Source organism: Rosa chinensis, chromosome 6 (assembly GCF_002994745.2).
Source record: "Rosa chinensis cultivar Old Blush chromosome 6, RchiOBHm-V2, whole genome shotgun sequence".
In the NCBI taxonomy this organism is placed as follows: domain Eukaryota; kingdom Viridiplantae; phylum Streptophyta; class Magnoliopsida; order Rosales; family Rosaceae; genus Rosa; species Rosa chinensis.
This window is the reverse complement of record NC_037093.1, coordinates 48,342,995-48,364,788: the sequence shown is the minus strand read 5'-3', so window position 1 is coordinate 48,364,788 and position 21,794 is coordinate 48,342,995. Positions and strand designations below refer to the sequence as shown.

Below are 21,794 nucleotides of genomic sequence, written 5' to 3'. Positions count from 1 at the left end.
ATATTTTAATTTTTTCTATTTTAGGAAAAAATGTGTCTCTTTTGCTCCAACAAATTTCCTATAATTATCTCTATTTTAGGGATAGTGAGGAAATAGAAACCAAAATTCCTTAAATTTACAGCAATCTCTAAAATTTTAAGAAAGAATTATGGAGATTTTAGAGATTGTTGTAAAATAGAGAATCTGTTGGAGTTGGAGAAGAAAAAGAGGCTAAAGTTTTGACTTTTGCTTCCCCATAATACAAAAATTATAGAAAAACTATTGAGTTGCTCTAACTATTTAAAGTTAGTCTAACAGTTGAGTCATATTATGAGTATACTATTCATGTCTAGAGTTATTGAGAGTCTATTGAACTATATTCAATTGAGTTAATCTAATAGACTACTTATATTGTTTTTGGTTGACTGAGTTTTTGGTTGGTAGTTGTTTTTTCCTTCTTCTTATTTTGTTTTCCTTTGTTACTTATTTTTATTTACCAAAATAAAAGTTTTATTGATCTCAATAAAAGTCTTATAGACCCTAAGTAAATTTTAGGGCTAAATACTGTTTAGTACCCTATGGTATAGGTCCAACATCAATTCAGTCCCTCGACTTTCAATTTCATCAAAAACACCCCCGCAGTATCATCTTCTCGTCCAATAGGTCCCTCCGACTCAATTCCGTCAATTTCAGACGTTAAGTGCTGACATGACATTTCCAACTCAGCAAAAGTGGGGCCCACACGGAAGTGTAATTCCCAAAATAACCCTAGCCCTATTCTAACTCAAAATTGAACCCCCAATTCCTCACAATTTTTTATTAATTCAAATTATTGAATTAAAGCCCTCGTTGTATGTCCCAACCTCTTGTCTCTTCCTCCTTTCTTCTTCTTCTTCTGTTGCTTCACTCTCACTCCTCCATACTTTGAGCTCAGAGTTCGAGACAAGCAACCAACAACCATGGGTTGCGTTTCTTCCAATTCAACCACGACGATGACTTCTCCCAGCTCGGCAGCTCCGCCTTAAGCCACCACATCGTCTCCCTCACCTCTTCCACCTACGGCCTCCTCACCCTCGACCCCCCACCCCCACCCACCACCCACCTTCTCGAATCACATTGGGTTCCATCTTTCCCACCTCCCTCTCAGAGCCCAGATCACTCTAGTCTGACCCGAAGTCATCAACTCTTGGGAGCTCATGGCCGGCCTCGACGCCGACAGCTTCCTGTTCTATACGCTCCCGCCACCGAAGCCCTTCTCAATTCGAACCCTGAAAACTACATACCACATGTCCAGATTCATCTGCCAGAGCACAAACCCACCCGACTCTGCACATCTAGATGCGTTTATGCAAATCTAAACCAGAATATAGTATATCTTGAAAAGAGAAAAGTAAAAAGAATCTAACCCATTTCTGTAACATAAATCCAAACCCCCATTCTTGTAATGTTGCCACAGTTCAAATTTGGTCACAGTAGCAGTAAAAACAAACCCAATATAGAAACAGAATGCATGAAACCAAAATTTTCAACCCAAATCAAACCCAACCCCTATTCTAACTTAGATCACAGACCCAAAATTTTCCAAAGATTGGCATGACTTCAAGAACACCTAAACCAACCCTCCAAGAACACCCACACCAGCCCTCCCCTCACCTCCTCATCCATCTCTAGAAGTGGAGAACAGAAGTGGGGGTCTGATTACCAATCTGAGTTGGAGTCGTTTGGGAAATTGGGAGGGTGAGGTCGGCGTCAACGTTTAGGAATTTGAGGATCGGAGGCAGAGCAGACGAGGATGAATTGGGTGGCTTTGTAGACAAGGTCGCACTGCGAACTGTCAGTGGGGAGTGGCGGAGGTGGGTTGAGAAGCCATCTACGAGCCTGAGCAGAAACGAAGAAGAAGAAGAAGAAGAAGAAGAGAAGAAAAGAAGGGAGACAAGATCGTGAGGGAGTGAGAATAAGATATTAAAGAGCCAGGATTATTTTGGAAATTTCACTTCCGTGTGGGCCCCACTTTTGCTAAGTTAGAAATGTCATGTCAGCACTTAACGTCTGAAATTGACGGAATTGAGTTGGAGGGACCTGTTGGACGAGAAGATGACACTACGGGGGTGTTTTTGATGAAATTGAAAGTCGAGGGACTGAATTGAAGTTGGACCTATACCACAAGGTACTAAATTTTATTTTAAAACAAAGAATCATTTCAGTGAAGAGGAAAATACAAATTAGTGATTACTGACCCTCAATTAAACCTTTATTAGGGGTCAATAAACTTCCTAAAACTTTCAAAATCAAGAACATCTTCATTTTTCACTTATGATTGGGAGGTAATAAACATTTATTGGGGAATAAACCTCTTAAAACTTTCAAAATCAAGAACATCTTCATTTTTCATTGATGATTGGGAAACAATAAACTTTCTTTAGGAGGAAATAAAAATTTTATTGGCTTTTTTTTAGGGCAATAACAACTTTTATTGGGGGTCAATAAACCTCCTAAGACTTTTATGAGATCTTCGATGACCTCCCCGCGGACCTCCAGCGACCTCTCAGTGACTTCCGGCGATGACCCCGCAGACTTCCGGTGAGATTTCGGTAAAGTCCGAAGACCTCGATTGAGGTTTTGGAAAAATTCGGTGAGGTTCCAACAAACTCTTAGGTGACCCCACTCTCTCTCTCTCCCCAACTTTATCTCAACGTGAGAAATTGGGAGAGAGGAAAATAGTCCCAAAAATATACAAAAAAACAATAAAAAAGAGCTTAATTGGAGATTAGAAACAAATTATCAATAAGATTATGAGTAATGGGGAAATCCATAAATTTGGTGAGAGAAGTGAGAATAATTTTCCTAAAATTAGGATATTTGAGCATCTTCCTTTTTTTTCTTTTTCTTTCTGGGAATAGAAATTGGAGTGTTTCTATTGGGACCTCCAAATTTTCTCACTTGACCTGACTCTATTTTGAATTATTAAATGACATATATAACCTACTATCAAATGACTACTAAGGACAATAATTATACCAAAGAAATATTATATTAATTTTCTCTAGACTTTCCAATTCAATAACATTAGATTGTATTCTTTATTATTCTCCTTATCTATTTTCATTTTCCAATTTCACTACATACTCATTAAAGTATTCATATATATTTAATAAGAATTAAAACTATGATTAAGATCATGTGACAAAAAAATGTATGATATACATATTGAACTCATATTAGTGAGGGAAAACAAAATAAATCATATTATGACCTAAATCTAAGTCTATCCATTATATTTGTAAAAAATAAAAAATGAGCTATTAACTAAAAGAAAACTAAATAAATATTTAAATAATTAATCATGAGATACAAAAAATATTGAAAATAAAACAAACATTAAGAAAAAAGATTAATCTTTTTTTTTTTTGCACTGCTAAAACAAAAAAAAACCGCATAATAGTTCATGTTATTTTCTTATTGATTAGAAATTAATTTTTGAAACTCAATACCTTGTGTTTGATTTGCTTTTATTGAAAAAGAGATTTATATTATCTGATTAAGGAATGGATATGTAATTATGATTTATAGAGTAATTAAATCATTGAAACTATCCTCTTAACACACGCTAACGCCTGTGTCAATTTTCTTTTTCTTTTTGTTATATATTTATGTAATATTAATCTGATTTTTTTTTTTGTTTTCAAATAAGAATGCTCTTTCCAAACTGCAATTGTAGTTCTAATGCAGTTGGGAAAGAACTGCTCCAAGCCTCTCACGTTGTGTGTGTGTTTTTTTTTTTTTTCATTTTCTGTTTTTTATACTTATCAAGTTACTATTATAGCCTATATACATTAAACAACAGATTTTAAAATTTAATAAAAGAAGGGGCAATTTCAGGTATTTTGAAAATTTAACCTTAAGGGTTGTTTGCTTAATTAATACTGATGACTAAGTTTTTTATTTTAAACATAATAGTTTGTTTGCAAATTATATGAATGAGGTTATTAGGAGGGTGTAAAAAGCATAGGAAGTCAAGTGAGTAAATTATGAGGTTCCAATAGAAAAACTCTAGAAATTGATATTGTTAGTGCTAGCTAATTTTAATTATTTTTTTCTTTAATTACTTAAGTAAGCTAGCATATAGATGTTGTTAATTTAATTTGTGGAAAATCATACCGTACGTAATGTCCATGCAATTAACAGTACCGTGTGATGCGTGAATCATTATTTATTACGTCAGACATGTGCATAATATGTACGGAGAAAGAGTAAGTGGTCCATACCACCCAAATATGTACGGAGAAAGAGTGAGGTTCATACCAACTAATTATTTGACCGAAAAAAAAAAATTAGTTGGTTTTTTAGCTAGATACAATGTATATACGTACCATGTATAAAACCCTCATATATATTAAAACAAAAATTGAGGGAAATACTAAGGGGCCTTAAATAAAGCATAACATCCGTAATGTAAAAATTTAAAATATAATAATAAGGATTGAAATTGACAATATTTTTTTTTTTTTTTAACAAATCACACCTATTTTTATAAGTAATATTCTAATGGACATGTACATGTAACAGAGTGTGATTTTTTAAAAACAGGTTGTAAATTTCACCCCCCACCTCCTAATAAATTGAACCGCAAATCATTGAACTCATGACTATAATTAGAAAAAAGAAGAACATATATAACTCGCTCTGTACTGGACATGTACAAATCACACTTGTTTTTACAAATCACACCTATTTTTATGAGTAATATTTTAATGGACAAGTACATGGAGCAGAGTGTGATTTTTTAAAAATAGGTTGTCAATTTCACCCCTCACCTCCAAATAAATTGAACCGCAAATCAGTGAACTCATGACTATAATTAGAAAAAAGAAGAACGTATAGAACTCGTTCTATCCTATATTATCCTATATTATTCTTTGATTATATCTATGTTGACAAGTTTTGTCTTCTTTTCTCTTTCTATTCTTCCAATTCATGTCGTTCTTTCGTAGCTGGCATGAAAGTCATATTTGTTGTCCCTTTTATCAATCGTTTTCTCTTTCCTTGTCTTGCCAAAGGTTGGAAATGAAGTGATACAATACCTCCAATAATGTAAAAACAGGATGAGCATACTATCCTAATTCAATTCTAAGATTGAAATAAATAAATAAAGATAGATAGAGAAGGATTTAGTATGCTAAGTTTAATATATTGGTTGATATAAGAAGCATATTCTTTGGTATTTTGAAAATATAACCAAAATACTTGGTTCTCATGGGTCACCGCATCTAATTTAGATGATAAAATCCAAACAAAAGAACTCATCATACTAAACAAACGAAAAATAAAAAGTCAAACTCAACCATCAACATAATGAACATACAAATCGATGGGGAGGGGGGGTGGTGACAGAGAGAGACCATGCATCCACTTCGCGCATAATGGTCTAATTTCAGGCTTAAAAAAAAAAAAAAAAAAAAAAAGAGAGAGCACACTGAGTTTGTATAATTTTAGCCAAGCTCAAAGATATGATATCACTCCATCAGTCCCATAGTAGATTTATTCAACTAAATATTTCAGCTTCAGCTTCTAAATTACATGCGCAAAAATATGAAATCTTTCTAAGCATTCCTGTACATAGTAGACCAACAATCTTTCTTTGCCTTGGATTGCTGCTAATCTTCTCCAGAAAGGATGTAAATGGCTTTCCTTTGATTGGAATGAATTCTTCATCCTTGTTTGCTGGTACATTTGGAAATGGAGGAACAAAGGCATCTTTGAGGTTCATTTCACTTTTCCTCATAATCCTAAAGAAATTATTCTTCAGTATGCTACCAAGATTTCTATTGCTTCCAAGCCTAGTATTGATAATAGACCCCATCAGTTTGTAACCCTTCAATGGATGAAACCTGCTGCAAACAATTTCAAATTGAATATTGATGGTTCCAGATCTTATGCAGGAGTGATTGGAGGTGGTGGTCTCATTAGGAACAGCTCTGGTGTTTGGATTAAAGGGTTCACTCACAGTATGGGAGTTGGTGAGATTGTCGAAGCTGAAGCTTGGGGCCTTTACATTGGCTTAAAGCTTCCCCTTGATCTCCACATTAAAAGATTGGAAGTTAAAAGTGATTCGGCCATTGTGGTTAATCTCATAAATTCTGGAAATATTGATAGTCACCCTCTTGGGACTCTTATTGCCAATTGCAAAGACATGATACAAGAGTTTGATCTTTGTTCTATCCACCATATCCATAGGGAAAGGAACTTTACAGCGGATATTTTGGCAAAGGATAGTATCAACTTCTCTAGAGGAACAATTTTCTGGGATCAACCTCCTTGATGATGTTGCTGGCAGTGGCCATACTAGAGTTGTAGGCTCTAACTTCTTGTTCCCTAGTTAGTTTCTTTCTTTCTTGGCCCTTTCGGGCTTCCTTGTAACCAAAAAAAAAAAAAGAATAAGCATTCCTGTGGTATGGAAGTATGCATCCATCTTTTATATGTTGATAAATTCCCAACATTCTGATGGCCTGGGAGAAATAAGTGTTGCTTTCGAACAGAGAAACAGTTTAATGAAGCAGAAATAAGCAGAAGAAAAAATAATCAGGATTTGATTAATAGGTAATTGTAAATCTTGTCCGCACAAAGTCTGGGCGTGATCATACAGAACATATTTTGTGAAAGAAGAAACTTAAAGCATAATTAAAAAATATACGTTAAAAAAAAAAAAAGGCAGGCAACATCAGGATTTTACTTAAACGGCACTTGGAAAAATACAGTTCATTCTTCCTCTGGTTCATCAAATCCAATACCAGACATAGGTACCTTTCCAATAATTTGACCGTCATCTTTTCCCCCAATGCCATCACCAACATCCATGGCAGATCCCTTCTTGATGTAATCAACTTTAAAATCATAATCATCTTCCATAGCATCCGCAGAAGCTGATTTGGCCTTTTTCCTCATCTTCTTCTCTGCTTTCTTCTTCTTTGTATTAAGCATACCTTCAGCTGCATACAATTTCTCATTCTGCCTGCTAGTTTTGGTAGCCGTCTTTTCTTTTGCCTTGCCTGAATCATCCTCTTCAACTGCCATGGACTGGTCATCGTCTTCATCAACCATATCCTTGGGACTTCCATTAGCTTGACTTGATGGTCTTTTATTCTGATGCATGACAACATATAAATCAGGTTGAATTTAAAACCAATAATCCTCCACATAATTTAAAACCAAATTCTAATTAGCTGGCTTCCTATGAAGCTATTGAAAAAATTTGTACACCATGCAAAGACAGTTCAGTTTGACATACTATGAACAAAGAAAATCAAAATGTGAACAGCAAAGGTAGTTCAATTTGCCAGCATAGACTGTTCATTTTGAACCAAGAAAATCAAAATATGAATATGCTACCATCCCGTGTGTTCTCATATCTCCAAGGCACAGTGATGAGCATATGATAACCACAAAACAGTGGTCCAAAACAGGAGTAGCTTTTAAAACAGTTTTCATTGATCAACCTATCTATTATTTGGGAAGTTCAAGGCAGCCCTGTTCTTGTCAAAAAACAAGAACAGGTCATTAAAAAAGGATTCCAAAGCTTATGGTATCATCAGTACAGATCACAAACCTCTTCCATATCCTCATCAAAACTGAGTGGGCAACTGGGAGGAACTTCAACAGGATGGAAATCATTAACAGATTTGAGGCTTCCAATGAATGAAGATTCTCCATTGTATACTTCGTCAATGTTCAACTCTTTGCCCAGCTTCGAAACAATTTTCGCCTCTGAAGGTTCTTCTTGACTCCTAGCTGGGGGCATAGTGTAGTACGGAATTTTACCTGAAACATGACGAATATGTCGCATCAAATTTGACGTTTCAGTATATTTTTTATCTACAATTTAGTATTTCCAGTCACTCTTGTCCTTAACACCTATATGAAGGGAATACAAATACATACCCTCATTCCAGTCGTGCAGAACAATTCTGGCTGCAGCTCCAATATCTACAACACCACCCTTTTTCAGCTTACCCCTAACAGTAGCCACCTTCTGCAGAAAGTCATCAACGGTATCAAAGCTTGGGAGCTTGTATATAGATACTAACAATCTGGCTGGGCAGAGCTTCAAAATTTCCCTCACTGCTCAAGAAAGGTGACAGTGTGTTAACTTTAAAAAAATAAAAATGCATTGTCAGGCATAGCATCAACTGGGTTACAGCCTTGTAATATGCAGCAGCAAAACCAAATCCTAGAGGGTTGCAATATGCAGCAAATGGAACTCGAGCAAGTTTTTAAATACGCTTAAATGAAAAATGGGGCAATAGCTAGATACCTGGACCAATTGGATCCTCTAACTTCTCAATTCTTTTGCAATTTCGAAGAGCTATAGAGGCATCATTTTCTGTAGATTTGAGCATTACAACACCAGGGCAATCTATCAATTTGACATTATTATCCAACTGGACTTCTTGTAGTGATCTTGTTAACCCTGGAGTGGAACCAACATTGACGACACGGCATCTCTTCAAACTGTTAATGAGACTACTCTTACCAACATTAGGTAGGCCAATAATACCCACTGTAATCGACTTCTTGATCTGCCAAAGACAAAGGATCACATTTATACTTAAAATAATTTGAAACTTTAAAACTCAAGTTCAAGTGACAAATGCCCAAATTGTAGATAGAGATGTGAAAATCATTAGAAACCAATGATATACCTCATGACTTCTTGAATAGTTCTTCAACAACTTAAGAAGAGTTTCAGCTCCTAGACAGTCACTAGTCTGCAAAAGGTTGCTAGGTTTTGATTTTTTAGAGGACGATTTCCACCCTAAGTTTGATTTTTGTTCTTGGGTGCTGCATTTGAAGGCAACAGCTGGCAACTCCTCCCTAAGATAAGTGAGCCACTTCTCAACAGCTTCACGCGGGATAAGATCTGAGATTCAAGAAACCATAATAATCAATAAAGGATTCGAGTTGAGATGCAGGAAAACATTTGAAAAATCATATAGTGGTTGATCATAAAGATCCATCTCCACAACTAATGTTTTGTATCATTCAAAAAGTCTATACGAGGATGATAAGGGAAGGTGGATTTCATGTTGAGAGCACTAAAATTTCTCCTACTTTCACTTTCCATTACACCTGTGTTAGACATCCCTATTACTTCATACCGAATAATTTTGCTCAAAGTAGAAAATCCATTACCATCTTTCTCATAATTTTTGCAGCTAAGTTAGTGCGTACATACAATACAGATGTAACCACACACACACACATATGTATAGTGCATAGTGCGATTCCTACTGCACAACCTTCAAAGGACAGTCCTCCATATTGGATAAAGGTGTCTACAGAGGTGCATTGGGAGAAAGGTATCTGGCCTCTGTGCTTAGCTTTTAGCCTATTTCTAACTTTTTCTGTAGGTAAGGTTGTTAAACGCACTTAAAAAACTATCCTTATACCACTTAAAACTGGATAAGGTTAGGCACCTAAGATTCACGAGTAACTCTCGAGTGTGGAGGTTGTTGACCACATCTTCCTGTTTTTTAATTTCCTTCCATGTTGTAAGACAAGTCCTAAGAGAGCTTTTCAAGCTCAACCACTAACTCATACATAAACTGACATAGCTAATTCATCTATCATACCTACTATTAAGAAGCTCATATCTATCATACCTACTATTAAGAAGCTCAGATGGGTTTAAGTAATAAGCTCATATGGCCATCCATAAACTGTTTATCCTTTTCCCTTTGGCCAGCTAAGGTGGCTTAAACAGGCCCCTATAACTTGATCCTGCACCAATTCCCTTCTGCATCCTGCTTCTAAGAATCTAAGGTCTTGCTTTGAACCCTATAGAATGAACCATTTCTGGTCAAAAGATTGACAACATGCTTTCCTTCATGACCAAAACAATATTCCTCATATTTAGGAAGCTAAAAATTTTTAGCAAACCATTTAAACTGAGTAAAAAGTCCAAAATTAAACTACTTATGTTTCATAAATAAATAATAAGCTATTTGAGAAGTGTGCTTCTTGCTCATAAAGGCTTTTCTAAATGGTGAAACCTGGTTCTTCTTGAAAAATTCAAGCATGATAGCTTCCGTGTTCTTTTTCATAATCCTTTGAAGTAGTTTCCATGTTCTTTTTCATAATCCTTTGAAGAAGTTTGACTAAATCTAAAAGATATATGGAATCTCTCATCTGAAAAGACTTGTTGTCACTGTCCTGGTTTTGTGCAAAAAATAATAAAATGAAAATTCCAGGTTTTGTGTTCCTGAGGATATACCGAGAAATTAGGAAAGTAGGGATATAAGAAACTTATTGTATCTACAGACTGAGAGAAACCAGGCACATATATTGTGTATTAGAGTATCAGCTCACACAGACAAAGCACACTTTACATGTGTGTGTGTGGAGAGAGAGAGAAGGGCATTACCGATTTTGTTAAGAAGTAACACAAGATGCTTATTAGGACCCGACTTCCTCACCATCTTTTCCATATCAACACATCGTGTACCCAGGGGATCTCGAGCATCAAGAACCTCCAAAATGACATCTGATGCTTCAATAACTTTAACCAACTCCTTGTAGAAAGCCCTATCTGAGCTATCTGTATGTAGGGAAAAACCAAACAACCACCAATTATAATATAGAAAAGGTAACAATAAACTGAAGCTGAATTCTCAGTTTCACCATCAGTAAGGCATCTTCAGGAAACAACTAAGTAATAACATACCCCTATTCTTAGCAAACCCAATGGAATCATCAGTACTCTTTTCCTCTAGTATTTCATCCAACTTGGAGTCCTCGTCCTCATCATCGTCCTCCTCTAACTCTCCCAGCTTCCTCTTCTGAGCCTGAATAAGCACAAAGAATTATCACTATCACCATAAAAACTGCAACCATGTACTAAAACCAGGGTAAGCTGTTCCATCTAAACAGTTAAAGTTTCGCAAGCTCACAATCAAATGCAAACACACATGATAGAAACTTGAGTTTCAGACCTAATGTGAATAGGCAAAAGAAATTAGGAAAGCTAAAAAGGAATACCCTTTCTTTGCGGGCAGCTTTCTTCTGCTCGATTTCATCGATGACACGAGCGCGGCGAGCTTCGAGGGCCTTGAGCTCCTGCTCCTTGAAGGGCCAGTCGTTAGGGATACCTGGGTCCTTCTCGACCTTCTTGCGCTGGAAGCCGAGCTTCTTGGCGTCCTTGGCCTTCTTCTTGTGGTGCTCCTTCACCTTCCTTATCACCTTGTACTTCTTCTTCAGAGGCACTCTCTTGCTTTTGCTCTCTGCAATCACCCAGTTCCCAAATCAATCAATCAATCAATCACAAAACAAAAAAAGATGAATGCTTTGCATTGAAATTAAGGAACCCAATTCCCAATCAATCAAAAAACAAAAAAAAGATGAATGCTTTGCATTGAAATTAAGGAACCCAATTCCCAAGCAATCCAAAAAAAGATGAATGCTTTGCAGTGAAATTCAGGTTTGGCTTACTTTTGCTTCTCTTTACCATCTTCGCTGGTGCTGGCTATTCAGATTCAGAATTGGGTATGAGCTTTAGGTTCATATGCAAAACAGAGTGAGTAGCCGCTCTTCTGGGTTTTGGGAGAATTAGGGTTTAAGGAGAGCTGAGACTAGTTGAGGGTAGAGGGGGTAGATTTGGAATTTCGCAAGGCTGGAAAGAGCAAAAAAAAAAAACCAAAAACAATTGGGGTGAGAGAGGCTCGAACTCTCGACCTCAGGATCACTCAGAAGCTATGAGACCTACGCGCTAGCCAACTGCGCCACCACCCCGATGTTGTACTACCCCGCCCTTCATTAATATTTATTATATTAATATTTATTATAATTTTCTTTTCTTTAAAAAAAAAAAAAATTAACTGTGGACCGAAGAGAAGTTTAGTCCTTACTCTTCAAATTTTATCACTAAGGCCTAGTTTAGCCCTGAGGTGATTAATTTTAAAGCAACTTTAGCTGTGTTGTGAAAATAATCAGCTGTTTAGTTTGGTAAATTCTGCTTTTAACAGTGCTGTGAGTACAAAAACAGTGTTTAAGTGTTTGGTGAACCTTGGTATAAAAGTGTTGTGAGTTTAGTCAATGACCAGAAAGACATGAAAAAAATTAAGGAATTAAGATGAGATTAATTTTATTTCTCGATAAGTAGTAACGACATTTGAGATTTTTTTTTTTTTTTAATTATATTTAAGTGAATCTTCAATTTATTGACTCAAGAAGTATGCGTCACAACCAATCCATAGTAATATCCGTGAAATCTTTCGGATGTTAAAGCTATTTATTATGAATTTTGTATGTTCGGGAAATACATTTTTTATTTTGAATAAAAGAAATAATTGCGGGTGCGATCTTGACCTTTTGTTTCATCACCCGAATCCTCACTGACTAAAAGAGTGAAAAACATACAATGCCAAATATGTTCATGTTCACTAATACAAAAGACCAAATAGTGAGCTGATAACCAAATAAGACAAACTCACCTATCAAATATATGAGACTCCTCCCCGCTTCAACCCCAAAGTGTAGGGAAGTCTGGGTCTAGTGGAACGGGGTCGTCGGGGACTGATGAAAGGGGTCAGCAGCTGGCCGGGTTGGCCCCGGGATTCCAGAGGCCTACCAATACGAAGGGTTATGCAATGAAGAAGGGTTTCCCAGTGGGTGGCAGTAGGTATAAAGGGGCTGCTGGAAGTGAAAATCTCTGAAGAAAGAGGTAATGAGCTTGGGACGAGCTCGAAACTGTTCATTCGTGATGGGTCCGACTTTGACCCATCACGAGCAATGAATGCTTTATATTGGAATTGCCAAGGGATTGGGAACCCTTGGACAGTTACAGGGCTTAAAAGGATATTATCCCTCAATCATCCCAAATTAATATTTCTGAGTGAAACTAAGTGCACGACAGAAGAAGTCTCTAATATTAGATCTCAGTTGGGTTGGAAAAATGCATTTGCAGTTAGTTGTAAATTCGTTAAAAAGGAGGGTAAGGGCGTCAGTAGGGCTGGGGGACTTGGTATTTTTTGGAGTGATGATACAGTGGTAGCATTGCAATCCTTTTCTGATAATCATATTGATGTCATAGTTAGGGAGGTTGGGGATCCTAAGAGGTGGAGATTCACGGGGCTGTATGGTAAACCCAAGTTAGAGGAAAGGTATCGTACATGGAACTTGTTACGTCAGTTAAGCTTGCAAGGAAATATGTCGTGGGTAGTTAGGGATGATTACAATGAGATTGTTTCAAACTCAGATAAGTTGGGGGGTGTTATGAGATGTGCATCGCAAATGAAGGGTATGCAGGTTGCTCTTGAGTTTTGTGATCTTGGGGATATTAAATTTCTAGGCCAGAAGTTTACATGGAGGGGTATTGGGGGGGGGGGGGGGAGGGGGGTGAAGATCAGATTGGATCGTTTTACTTGGAATGGTAGTTGGAAGGATCTGTACCCGGCGTCATGTGTGAGACATTTAATCCCAAGCACATCTGATCATCTGCCTATCCTATTAGTAGTGAGAGAGCAAAAAAAAAGGAGGAAGAGATTTAAGTTTGAGGAGTTTTGGTTACAGGATGAGAAGTGTAGGGAGGTTGTTAAGAAGGGTTGGGAAAGTATTACTGGGTTGGAGCCTTTTAGCACGTTGTGTAAAAAAATTAATGCTACTAGACGTGCTTTAGAGGATTGGAGTGAGGAGCATTTTGGTAGCCTTAAGAAGGAGATTGATAACACTAGAGCTAAATTAGCCGTCTTCTATGATATCTCGTGCTTTGCTCCCCCTGATGTTACTAGAGTTGAGCTCGAATTGAAACTTCATGCATTGTTGCAGAAAGAGTAAGCCTTTTAGAAGTAGAGAGCTAAGATCTTCGGGCTCTCAGATGGTGACTTAAACACCAAATTCTTCCATCAGAGAGCCAAAAACAGAAAAAAGAAGAATTCGATTGAAAGGCTTTTCAATAGTGAAGGGAAGTGGTGTACGGATGACAAGGAGTTAGAGCAGGTTGTGGTGTCATACTTCATGGAGTTATTTATGTCCTCACAACCCATATGCTTCCAAAATATTCTAGAAGCAATACCATGTGTTATAACTGAGGAAGAGAACTAGATGTTGACGCGCAGCATTGATCAGGAGGAGGTGTTTGCAGCTGTGAAGAACATGCACCCATCAAAGGCACCTGGGCCTAATGGGTTTGCTCCCTGTTTTTACCACTCTTTCTGGGATTTGGTGGGTAATAATGTAGTGGCAGCGGTGAGAAGTTTTGTTGGGTCTGAAGACTATTTTAGATTAGTGAATGATACTTTTGTTACGTTGGTACCGAAAGTGAAAACTCCGCAGTATATGTCTCAATTGCGACCGATAAGCCTTGCAATGTGATTTACAAGATTGGATCGAAGGTCTTGGCCAACTGTGTGAAGCCTCTTCTTAATTCATTAATCTCTCCTTTTCAGAGTGCATTTCTGCCCGGGCGGTTGATTTCGGATAATTCATTAATGGCATTCGAGATAGCTCATTGTTTAAAAAGACGTAGAGGTGGGAAGAAAGGCTATTGTGCATTAAAGTTGGATATGAGTAAGGCATATGATCGAGTTGAGTGGACATTCTTAAAGGATGTTATGCTAAAAATGGGGTTTTGTGATGGATGAGTTCGGTGGATAATGGGGTGTGTTCGTACTGTCACCTACTCTTTCATTATTAATGGGGTACCTAGAGGTAAAATTTTGCCATCGAGAGGTCTGAGGCAAGGGAAATCTATCTCACCTTACTTGTTTCTTATTTGTGCCGAGGTTTTATCCCGACTCATTTCACGGGCTGAAAGGTTGGATACACTACATGGGGTGGAGATTTGTAGGGGAGCTCCAAGGATCAGTCATTTGTTCTTTGCCAACGACTCTTTTATATTCTGCAAGGCTGAGGTACCAGATTGTTTAGCATTAAAAAATATTTTACTAGAGTATGAGAAGTTCTCAGGGCAGCAGGTTAATTATCAGAAGAGTAGTATTTCTTTTAGCAAAAATGTGAGCTTAGTGTTTCAAGAGGAGTTGGCTGGTATTCTGGGTGTGACTAGAGTGGAGAAACATGAAAAGTACCTTGGGTTTGCCCATTGAGATCAGTTACTCGAAGGAGGAAGCGTTTGAGTTTGTGAACGAAAAGATTAGAGAGCAGACTCAAGGTTGGAGGGAGAAGACTCTAAGTGGTGCCGGAAATGAAGTGGTAATTAAGGCTATGGCTCAGGCTATTCCGTTATATGTTATGGGATGTTTCGAATTACCGAAGCACTTGTGCAATACAATGGAGCAATTAATGGCTCGTTATTGGTGGGGTGGGACTGAGGAGGATAGGAAAATACATTGGCTTTCATGGGAAAAGATGTGTCGCCCTAAGAGTGAAGGAGGTTTGGGGTTCAGAAATATGCATTGCTTTAATCTAGCTCTTTTGGCTAAACAAGGCTGGAGATTGATACAACATCCAGACTCCCTAATTGCACAACTTTTGAAGGCGAAATATTTCCCAAATTGCTCGTTCATGGAGGCTGAACTTAAGAATGGAGTTTCATATACTTGGCGTAGTATCATTGCTGGAAGAGAGGTTTTGAAAAAAGGTGTCCGTTTTCAGGTTGGGGATGGATGCGACATTTCTGTTTGGAGGGATCCATGGCTCAGTCTACCTTATTCTTTCAAACCTTTTTCACCCATGATGGAGGGAACAGAGGACATGGTTGTGGCAGAACTAATAGATGATGAGAACAAAGAATGGCTTATTGATATTCTAATAGAGTTGTTTACTGATGAGGAGGTGAAGAGAATTGCATGTACCCCTTTGAGCATTAGAGGTGCTGCAGACAGATTAATATGGCACCATAATCCTAAGGGTGTGTTTACGGTTCGAAGTGGTTATCATGTTTACCTCTACTCCTTGAAGTGTAATGAAAGGGCGTTGTCCTCTAATGATGGAGATGGTAATGGACTACGAAAATATTGGAACATGGTTTGGTCCGCATGGGTGTCTCCTAAAGTACGTAGCTTTGCATGGCGGCTATTGAATGGCATAATTCCCACTAGAGCTGCACTAGCACAGCGCCATGTGTCCCTTCCTGATTTGAGATGTATTTTCTGCTGCAAGGAGATTGAGACAGGTACACATGTCTTTAAAAATTGTTCTGCCTTACAATGCTTTTGGGAAATGGGGCTTTTGAAATTGCAGGCTAAAAGTCATCCAGCAAGATGTGTGAAGGAGTGGATTTTTGAATTGATGGACATGTTGGACAAAGCCCAGATTGATCTAGTGTTGATGTGCCTGTGGACTATATGGACGGAGAGGAATAATATGGTGTGGAGGAGTGCCTATTTTCAGCCGATGCATATGATTTAGTGGGCCTTTAGACATTTGGAGGAGTACCAAAAATTCAATCCGAAGGTGAGTAAGCAAAAGAAGAGGCCTATGACGAAATGGCAGAACCCTCTGCGGGGGAGACTGAAAATTAATGTTGATGGGGCTTTCAGAGCTGATAGTGGTTGTGGGGGTATTGGTGTTGTAGTCAGAGACGATATGGGCACGAGTATAGCTACTATTGCTAGGCCTTTTGTACATGCTCACTCGGCTATTAATATGGAGGCCGAGGCATGTAGAGCTGGCCTTCTTCTTGATATTCATCAAGGTTGGACAAAAGTAGATATTGAAAGCGACTCTGCCCTTCTAGTTGCTGCACTTCAGAATGGGGAGGAAAATTTCTCGGAGGTAAGTCGAATTTTAGATGATTGTAAAGATTATTTGACTGCTTTTCAATCAGTTAGGATTCAACATATTTTCCATGAAGCAAATGGCGTTGCAAATAGACTTGCACACCTTGCTAGCCTGTTTTATATTGATGATGTTTGGTTAGATGAGACTCCTGCTATTATTGCGGATGTTCTCTATGAGGATTATTGTAGTATTTCTTATGTAGCACGGGGTTCAAGTTTTATGTCCTCCCCGCCCGTTGCATATGTCTAATTCAATAAATGGAACCGGGCGTGGGGCTGAGCCTCCCAGCTAGGTTAGGTTCCAAACCCCTATTCCAATATATATATATATATATATATATATATATATATATATATATATATATATATATATATGAGTGCAATATCTTAATTTATGTGATGTCCTTCCTCTAGACGAAGAGAAGATCTAGGACTACACCCTTAATTAGATTCAAGGAAAGCTATGCTCTTGTTAAAGTTTGGCTATCCCTAATCTTCTGGAAAGCCAATATAACCTTCATCATTTTTCCCAAAGAAGAGACCAGTTGAACTGTGAAGTTGATGGAATTGGATGAGGGCAATATAGATAAAGCCAAGAAGTGATCTCAACTTCTGAAATCTCTTAATCTAGAAGTAGGAATATAGCGGCTTGTGAATATACATTGGGAAGTGGGAGATTGAATTATAATCAGCAACCTATTGTTTTACCAAACACCCAATCTGACTTAAATTAATAAATAAGTAGCTTAAGCTGCCTAAACCTTGAGGCCAAACTGGCCCTAACATTCATATGCTTACAAAAACAATCAAATTTGTTTTAGTTGTTAGAGAAACTCCAACAGATTCCCTATAATTTTTGTATTATATGGAAGCAAAAATCAAAGGTTTAGCCCTTTTTCTTCTCAAGCTCCAACAAATTCCCTATTTTACAGCAATTTTTAAAATCTCCATAATTTTTCCTTAAAATTTTAGAGATTGCTGTAAATTCAAGTAATTTTATTTTCTCTTTCCTCACTATCCCTAAAATAGAGAATCTGTTGGAGCAAAATAGGCATATTTTCCCCTAAAATAGAAAAAAATCAAAATATGGGGAAGTTGTTGGAGTTGCACTTAGTCAATATGTTAACTTAGCTGTTGAGTTGCTGACGGGGCTTAAAAATGACACTTTTCCCTGGAGATCTCACCAAAATTTTTATTAACACTTAATAAAAAATATTTTAAAATTGACCCTCAATAAAAACAAATTATTGAGTGTGAATAACCAAATTCCCAAAATTAGCTCTAAATTTAATTTATTCTCATCTTCTTTCCCAAAAAAAAAGTTTTGGTGAGTTGTTGTCAGTTTTGTTGAGAGTCGATAATGAGAGCAAACTGTAGATTTGAAAGCTTTTTTGAGTTATAACAGTTCTAATGAGACTCAAAATGAGTGCAAAATTATTATTTTCTTACTGTCAAGAGTGGTATGCAGTTTCATTGAGGGTCAATAATGAGTGCAAAATTACCATTGTCTTTCCTTTTTTTGTTGGAAAAAAATAACCATTATCTTGCTTTTATGAGTTGTATGGAGTTTTATTGAAAGTCAATAATAAGTGCAAGAGTTGTAGGCAACTTTATTGAGGGACGTCAATAATTTTTTTTTTGTTAAGGTCAATAACCAAAGCCCCAAAATCACCTCTACATGTGATTTCTTCTCATCTTCTTCCTTGATAAAAATTTTATCAACCCTCAATAAAAAAAAATTATTGACTGTTAATAAAAAAATTTAAAACACACACTTAACTTCCTTTACTTTTAAGTTAGAAAAAGATTCGGACCATTTCTTGATTTATGCGTGTCATCCTTTTGGTATCAGCTGTTGGCTCTGGAGGAGTTGACTCCTCACCTCTAGGCCGTGTTTTTGAAGACATTGGGTACTTATTGGCTTCCCTGCCTTGTTCCTCTCTTTCTCATGTTTATAGAGAGGTAAATTCAGTTGCTCATAATTTGAGTAATTAAGTTAGCGGCTCTCACTTTTGATTTTGATCTAGTTGGAGTGGTTTTGTCCCTCCTTTTATACGAACCTTTTTAGCTTCTTTTTGTACCCATTAAGCTTATGAATATATGACGATCATTTCCCTTCAAAAAAAAAAGTTAGGAAAAAAAAAGGTTGTCAAAAACAAGCAAAAAAAACATTGTTTTGCAATCACAAAAGCAGATAAACTAATCCATCTTATTCATGATTCCATAAAACTAATAGCATGTATACCAACTAACTAGAAAACCAAAACCAAACACAAAATCCAAAAGAAGGCAAAAATTCATTACTATCCAAATGAAATTCCAAGAGACTACCACAAAAAAAAAATGTCAAAGTTTAAATCTTTAATTGATCGACAATCTTGGAAACTATGTCTACACAAAAAGCCAGATGGGTTCGACAATGCGTACAGCTATAGATCTTTCCCTTAAGACTTAGCACAAATAGCCTTCTCATACATCCACTAGTTCACTGTCAACTCATAAAGCTAAATATATACCCCAGCACGAGCAGAAAAAGAAGAGCCAAAGATTGAAAAGAGCAAAGCATTAGAGGAGGGTTTGCCGACTGAGCTAATGAAGGAGTAGAGGAAATACACTGTCATTTCACATTTGGCTCATGAGGGAGTGACAGTCTTGTAATTTATTAATTGAGCTTATTACAAAATGGTCATTTGACTCTTTTTTTTTTTTTTTGGTTAAATGGGCTAATGGAGAAGTTAATTTTGTTAGAGCAACTCCAACAGCTTCCCTATATTTTCATTTTTCTCTACTTTGGGGAAAAATGAGCCTCTTTTGCTCCAACAGATTCTCTATAATTATCTCTATTTTAGAGAAAGTGAGGAAAGAGAAAACTAAATTCCCTATATTTACAGCAATCTCTAAAATTTAAGGAAGAATATGGAGATTTTAAAGATTGCTGTAAAATAGAGAATCTGTTGGAGTTGGAGAAGAAAAAGATGCTAAAGTTTTGACTTTTGCTTCCCTATTATACAGAAATTATAGGGAAGCTGTTAGAGTTGCTCTTAGTAGGTTGATGAGGAAAATTTTTCCTAAAATTGGACTTGTGGGTCAATGACCATTTTGTTGTTGTTATAATATAGGCATCAATACCCACTTAGCAGGAATGGTTAATCACATATCTTCTAACCTAACTGGTAAGAAGTTTGATTCACTATATGGGCAATGAGTTGTTTTCTTATATATTTTTTCTTATTAAGATATGAGTGGGATTTGCTCATCAAATCAAATAGTGACATGTCAGTGAACAAGTCCCAACGGTCATATCAGCACATACATTCCATGTCATAGAAAAGTGGTTCCCGTCTGAGTCATGTCAGCAATATAAGGAACATGTCAAAAAAGTAGATGAACGAGGGACTGATCTTGGTCATGAAGAAAGATAAGTTTTGGTGTGGTTCAATTGTCTCCTTTTCCCTGTGTCCCTAGAGTCCTATTTGGATTGCCTGGGAAAGGTTGTATTATGGTTTTATTTTCTAAGTTTCTTTAGTGTATAAAAAGAAAAAAAACTGGGGACTAATGAGGAACATGGTTGTTCCTTAGAAACTCTGATAAAACTAGAACAATACTAATAAAATTAGAATGGTCTCTACACAATGAAGAATGTAGAATATCCTAGGGGATTGAAATTAGCACCCTTTATTACAAACTACATCCCCCTCCTTCAATAATTTCCCAATGAATATGCACATGGAAAAGTGTGGTTTGGAAAAAATGAAGTTTTATCTATCATTGGAACGAAATGCTGGAAGCAATGGTGTAGCCATAAATTCTTTTAGGAGAGTCAAAATTTAGATTGCTTTTATTAAATCTAATAACACAATTGCTTAGGCATAACAATCATTCTAGAACAATTATCATTGTTGAGGATCCATGAATTTTCTAAAAAAAAAAAGACAAAAAGACAAAAAAAAAAATGTTTAAGATCGAAAGAAAATTGCAAATTTAAGAATTGTTGTATAACAGCCTTCGTCACTTATTGGCTAGCCATTTGATTACAAACGAGTAACAATAACCACTGTAATTGTTGAGGGGTTTTCTTTCTTCTTGTGTATGAGAGTGTGGGTTGGTGTTGAGATGAGAAGAGAGAGATTGTCTTGACTTCAAAGAAGAAGGTTGTAGAAGAAAGAATCTGAATTCTAGTATATACAGAATTAATTCATATTTTTAAAATTTCAGCAGTTAAATTACATAAAACCATTAAATTAATACTAACAACAAAAACATACAAAAGCAAAACATATGCCAACTATAGCTCCAATCTAATTCTTCTCACAGCTTCATCAGCTCTAGAGCATCACCCACCTGCATCTCTTTGGAGAGCCTGAGCTCTTTATAGGGACCATATTTGATTGGGGCGTATAGCCTTGGATGCTCTTCATCAACAAATACCGGAGGGGTTTCAACTTGTTCCTTCTTTGGTCCCAACAAAAAGGAAGCTATTGATATACGCATCGATCATTGCTTCTTTACATATGACTCTGTGCTTTACATTGAGCCTTCCATTGCTCCATGTCCTCACCATGTCACCTAGGATCAACCGGCACAAAAGCACCGGACTTTTGTGCCTTCGCCATCATCGTTTCTTTGCATACGACTATGTGCTTTACATTACAGAGCCTCCCATTGCTCCATGCCTTCGCTATGTCACCTAAGTTGAGCAGGAGACTGGGTGGACAAGGATCAACCAGCACAAAAGCACCAAACTTGTAATTGAATTATGTGCTTGCAATCTGAAGTCGTTGCAAGCACATAATGGGAGTCAATTAATTCAAAAAGTCGTTCCAATCCTTCAATGCTTTCGAAATGGGTCAATTAATTCAAAAATCCCAGTCTATCAAATATATCTTTTAATTATTCAAAAAAAAAAAAATCTTTTAATTTGATATATTGTCGAAAACTTTGTATTCATCTCCCTTATCCGATTATAGCTCTTTTATGTATATATGACATCAAATTTTAGTCATATTCAATCAAATCAATTATTTAAGAATTTTTTACCAAGTTACTTAAAATCATGTACTACTAATCTAGTATTAGTAATAATGTTAA

The 21,794-nt window shown here is 36.8% G+C and overlaps 1 protein-coding gene and 1 non-coding gene across 2 annotated transcripts; both read right to left on the bottom strand.

The window, feature by feature from the left end:
- Positions 1–6,539: 6,539 nt before the first annotated feature.
- Positions 6,540–11,620, bottom strand: LOC112173946 (guanine nucleotide-binding protein-like NSN1). The gene is made up of 9 exons (XM_024311636.2): positions 11,461–11,620; positions 11,011–11,252; positions 10,697–10,817; positions 10,397–10,570; positions 8,676–8,893; positions 8,288–8,552; positions 7,915–8,094; positions 7,583–7,794; positions 6,540–7,119 (listed from the first exon to the last, which is right to left on the bottom strand). Exons 1-9 carry the CDS (start codon positions 11,477–11,479, stop codon positions 6,736–6,738), a joined length of 1,815 nt encoding a protein of 604 aa, XP_024167404.1. The 5' UTR covers positions 11,480–11,620; the 3' UTR covers positions 6,540–6,735.
- Positions 11,621–11,675: 55 nt separating this feature from the next.
- TRNAM-CAU lies at positions 11,676–11,760 on the bottom strand. Its single transcript is given in 2 exon segments — positions 11,676–11,711; positions 11,723–11,760. It is a non-coding gene; the product is annotated as a tRNA-Met (tRNA).
- Between the last annotated feature and the right edge of the window lie 10,034 nt (positions 11,761–21,794).

Bases quoted from the DNA above. Each gene is read 5' to 3' on its own strand.
- LOC112173946 (XM_024311636.2), bottom strand. The intron at 8,894-10,396 runs GTAATGCCCTTC...CTTGAATCTCAG, and splicing joins GTTACTTCTTAACAAAATCG to ATCTTATCCCGCGTGAAGCT. The intron at 7,795-7,914 runs GTATGTATTTGT...GTCATGTTTCAG, and splicing joins TCTGCACGACTGGAATGAGG to GTAAAATTCCGTACTACACT.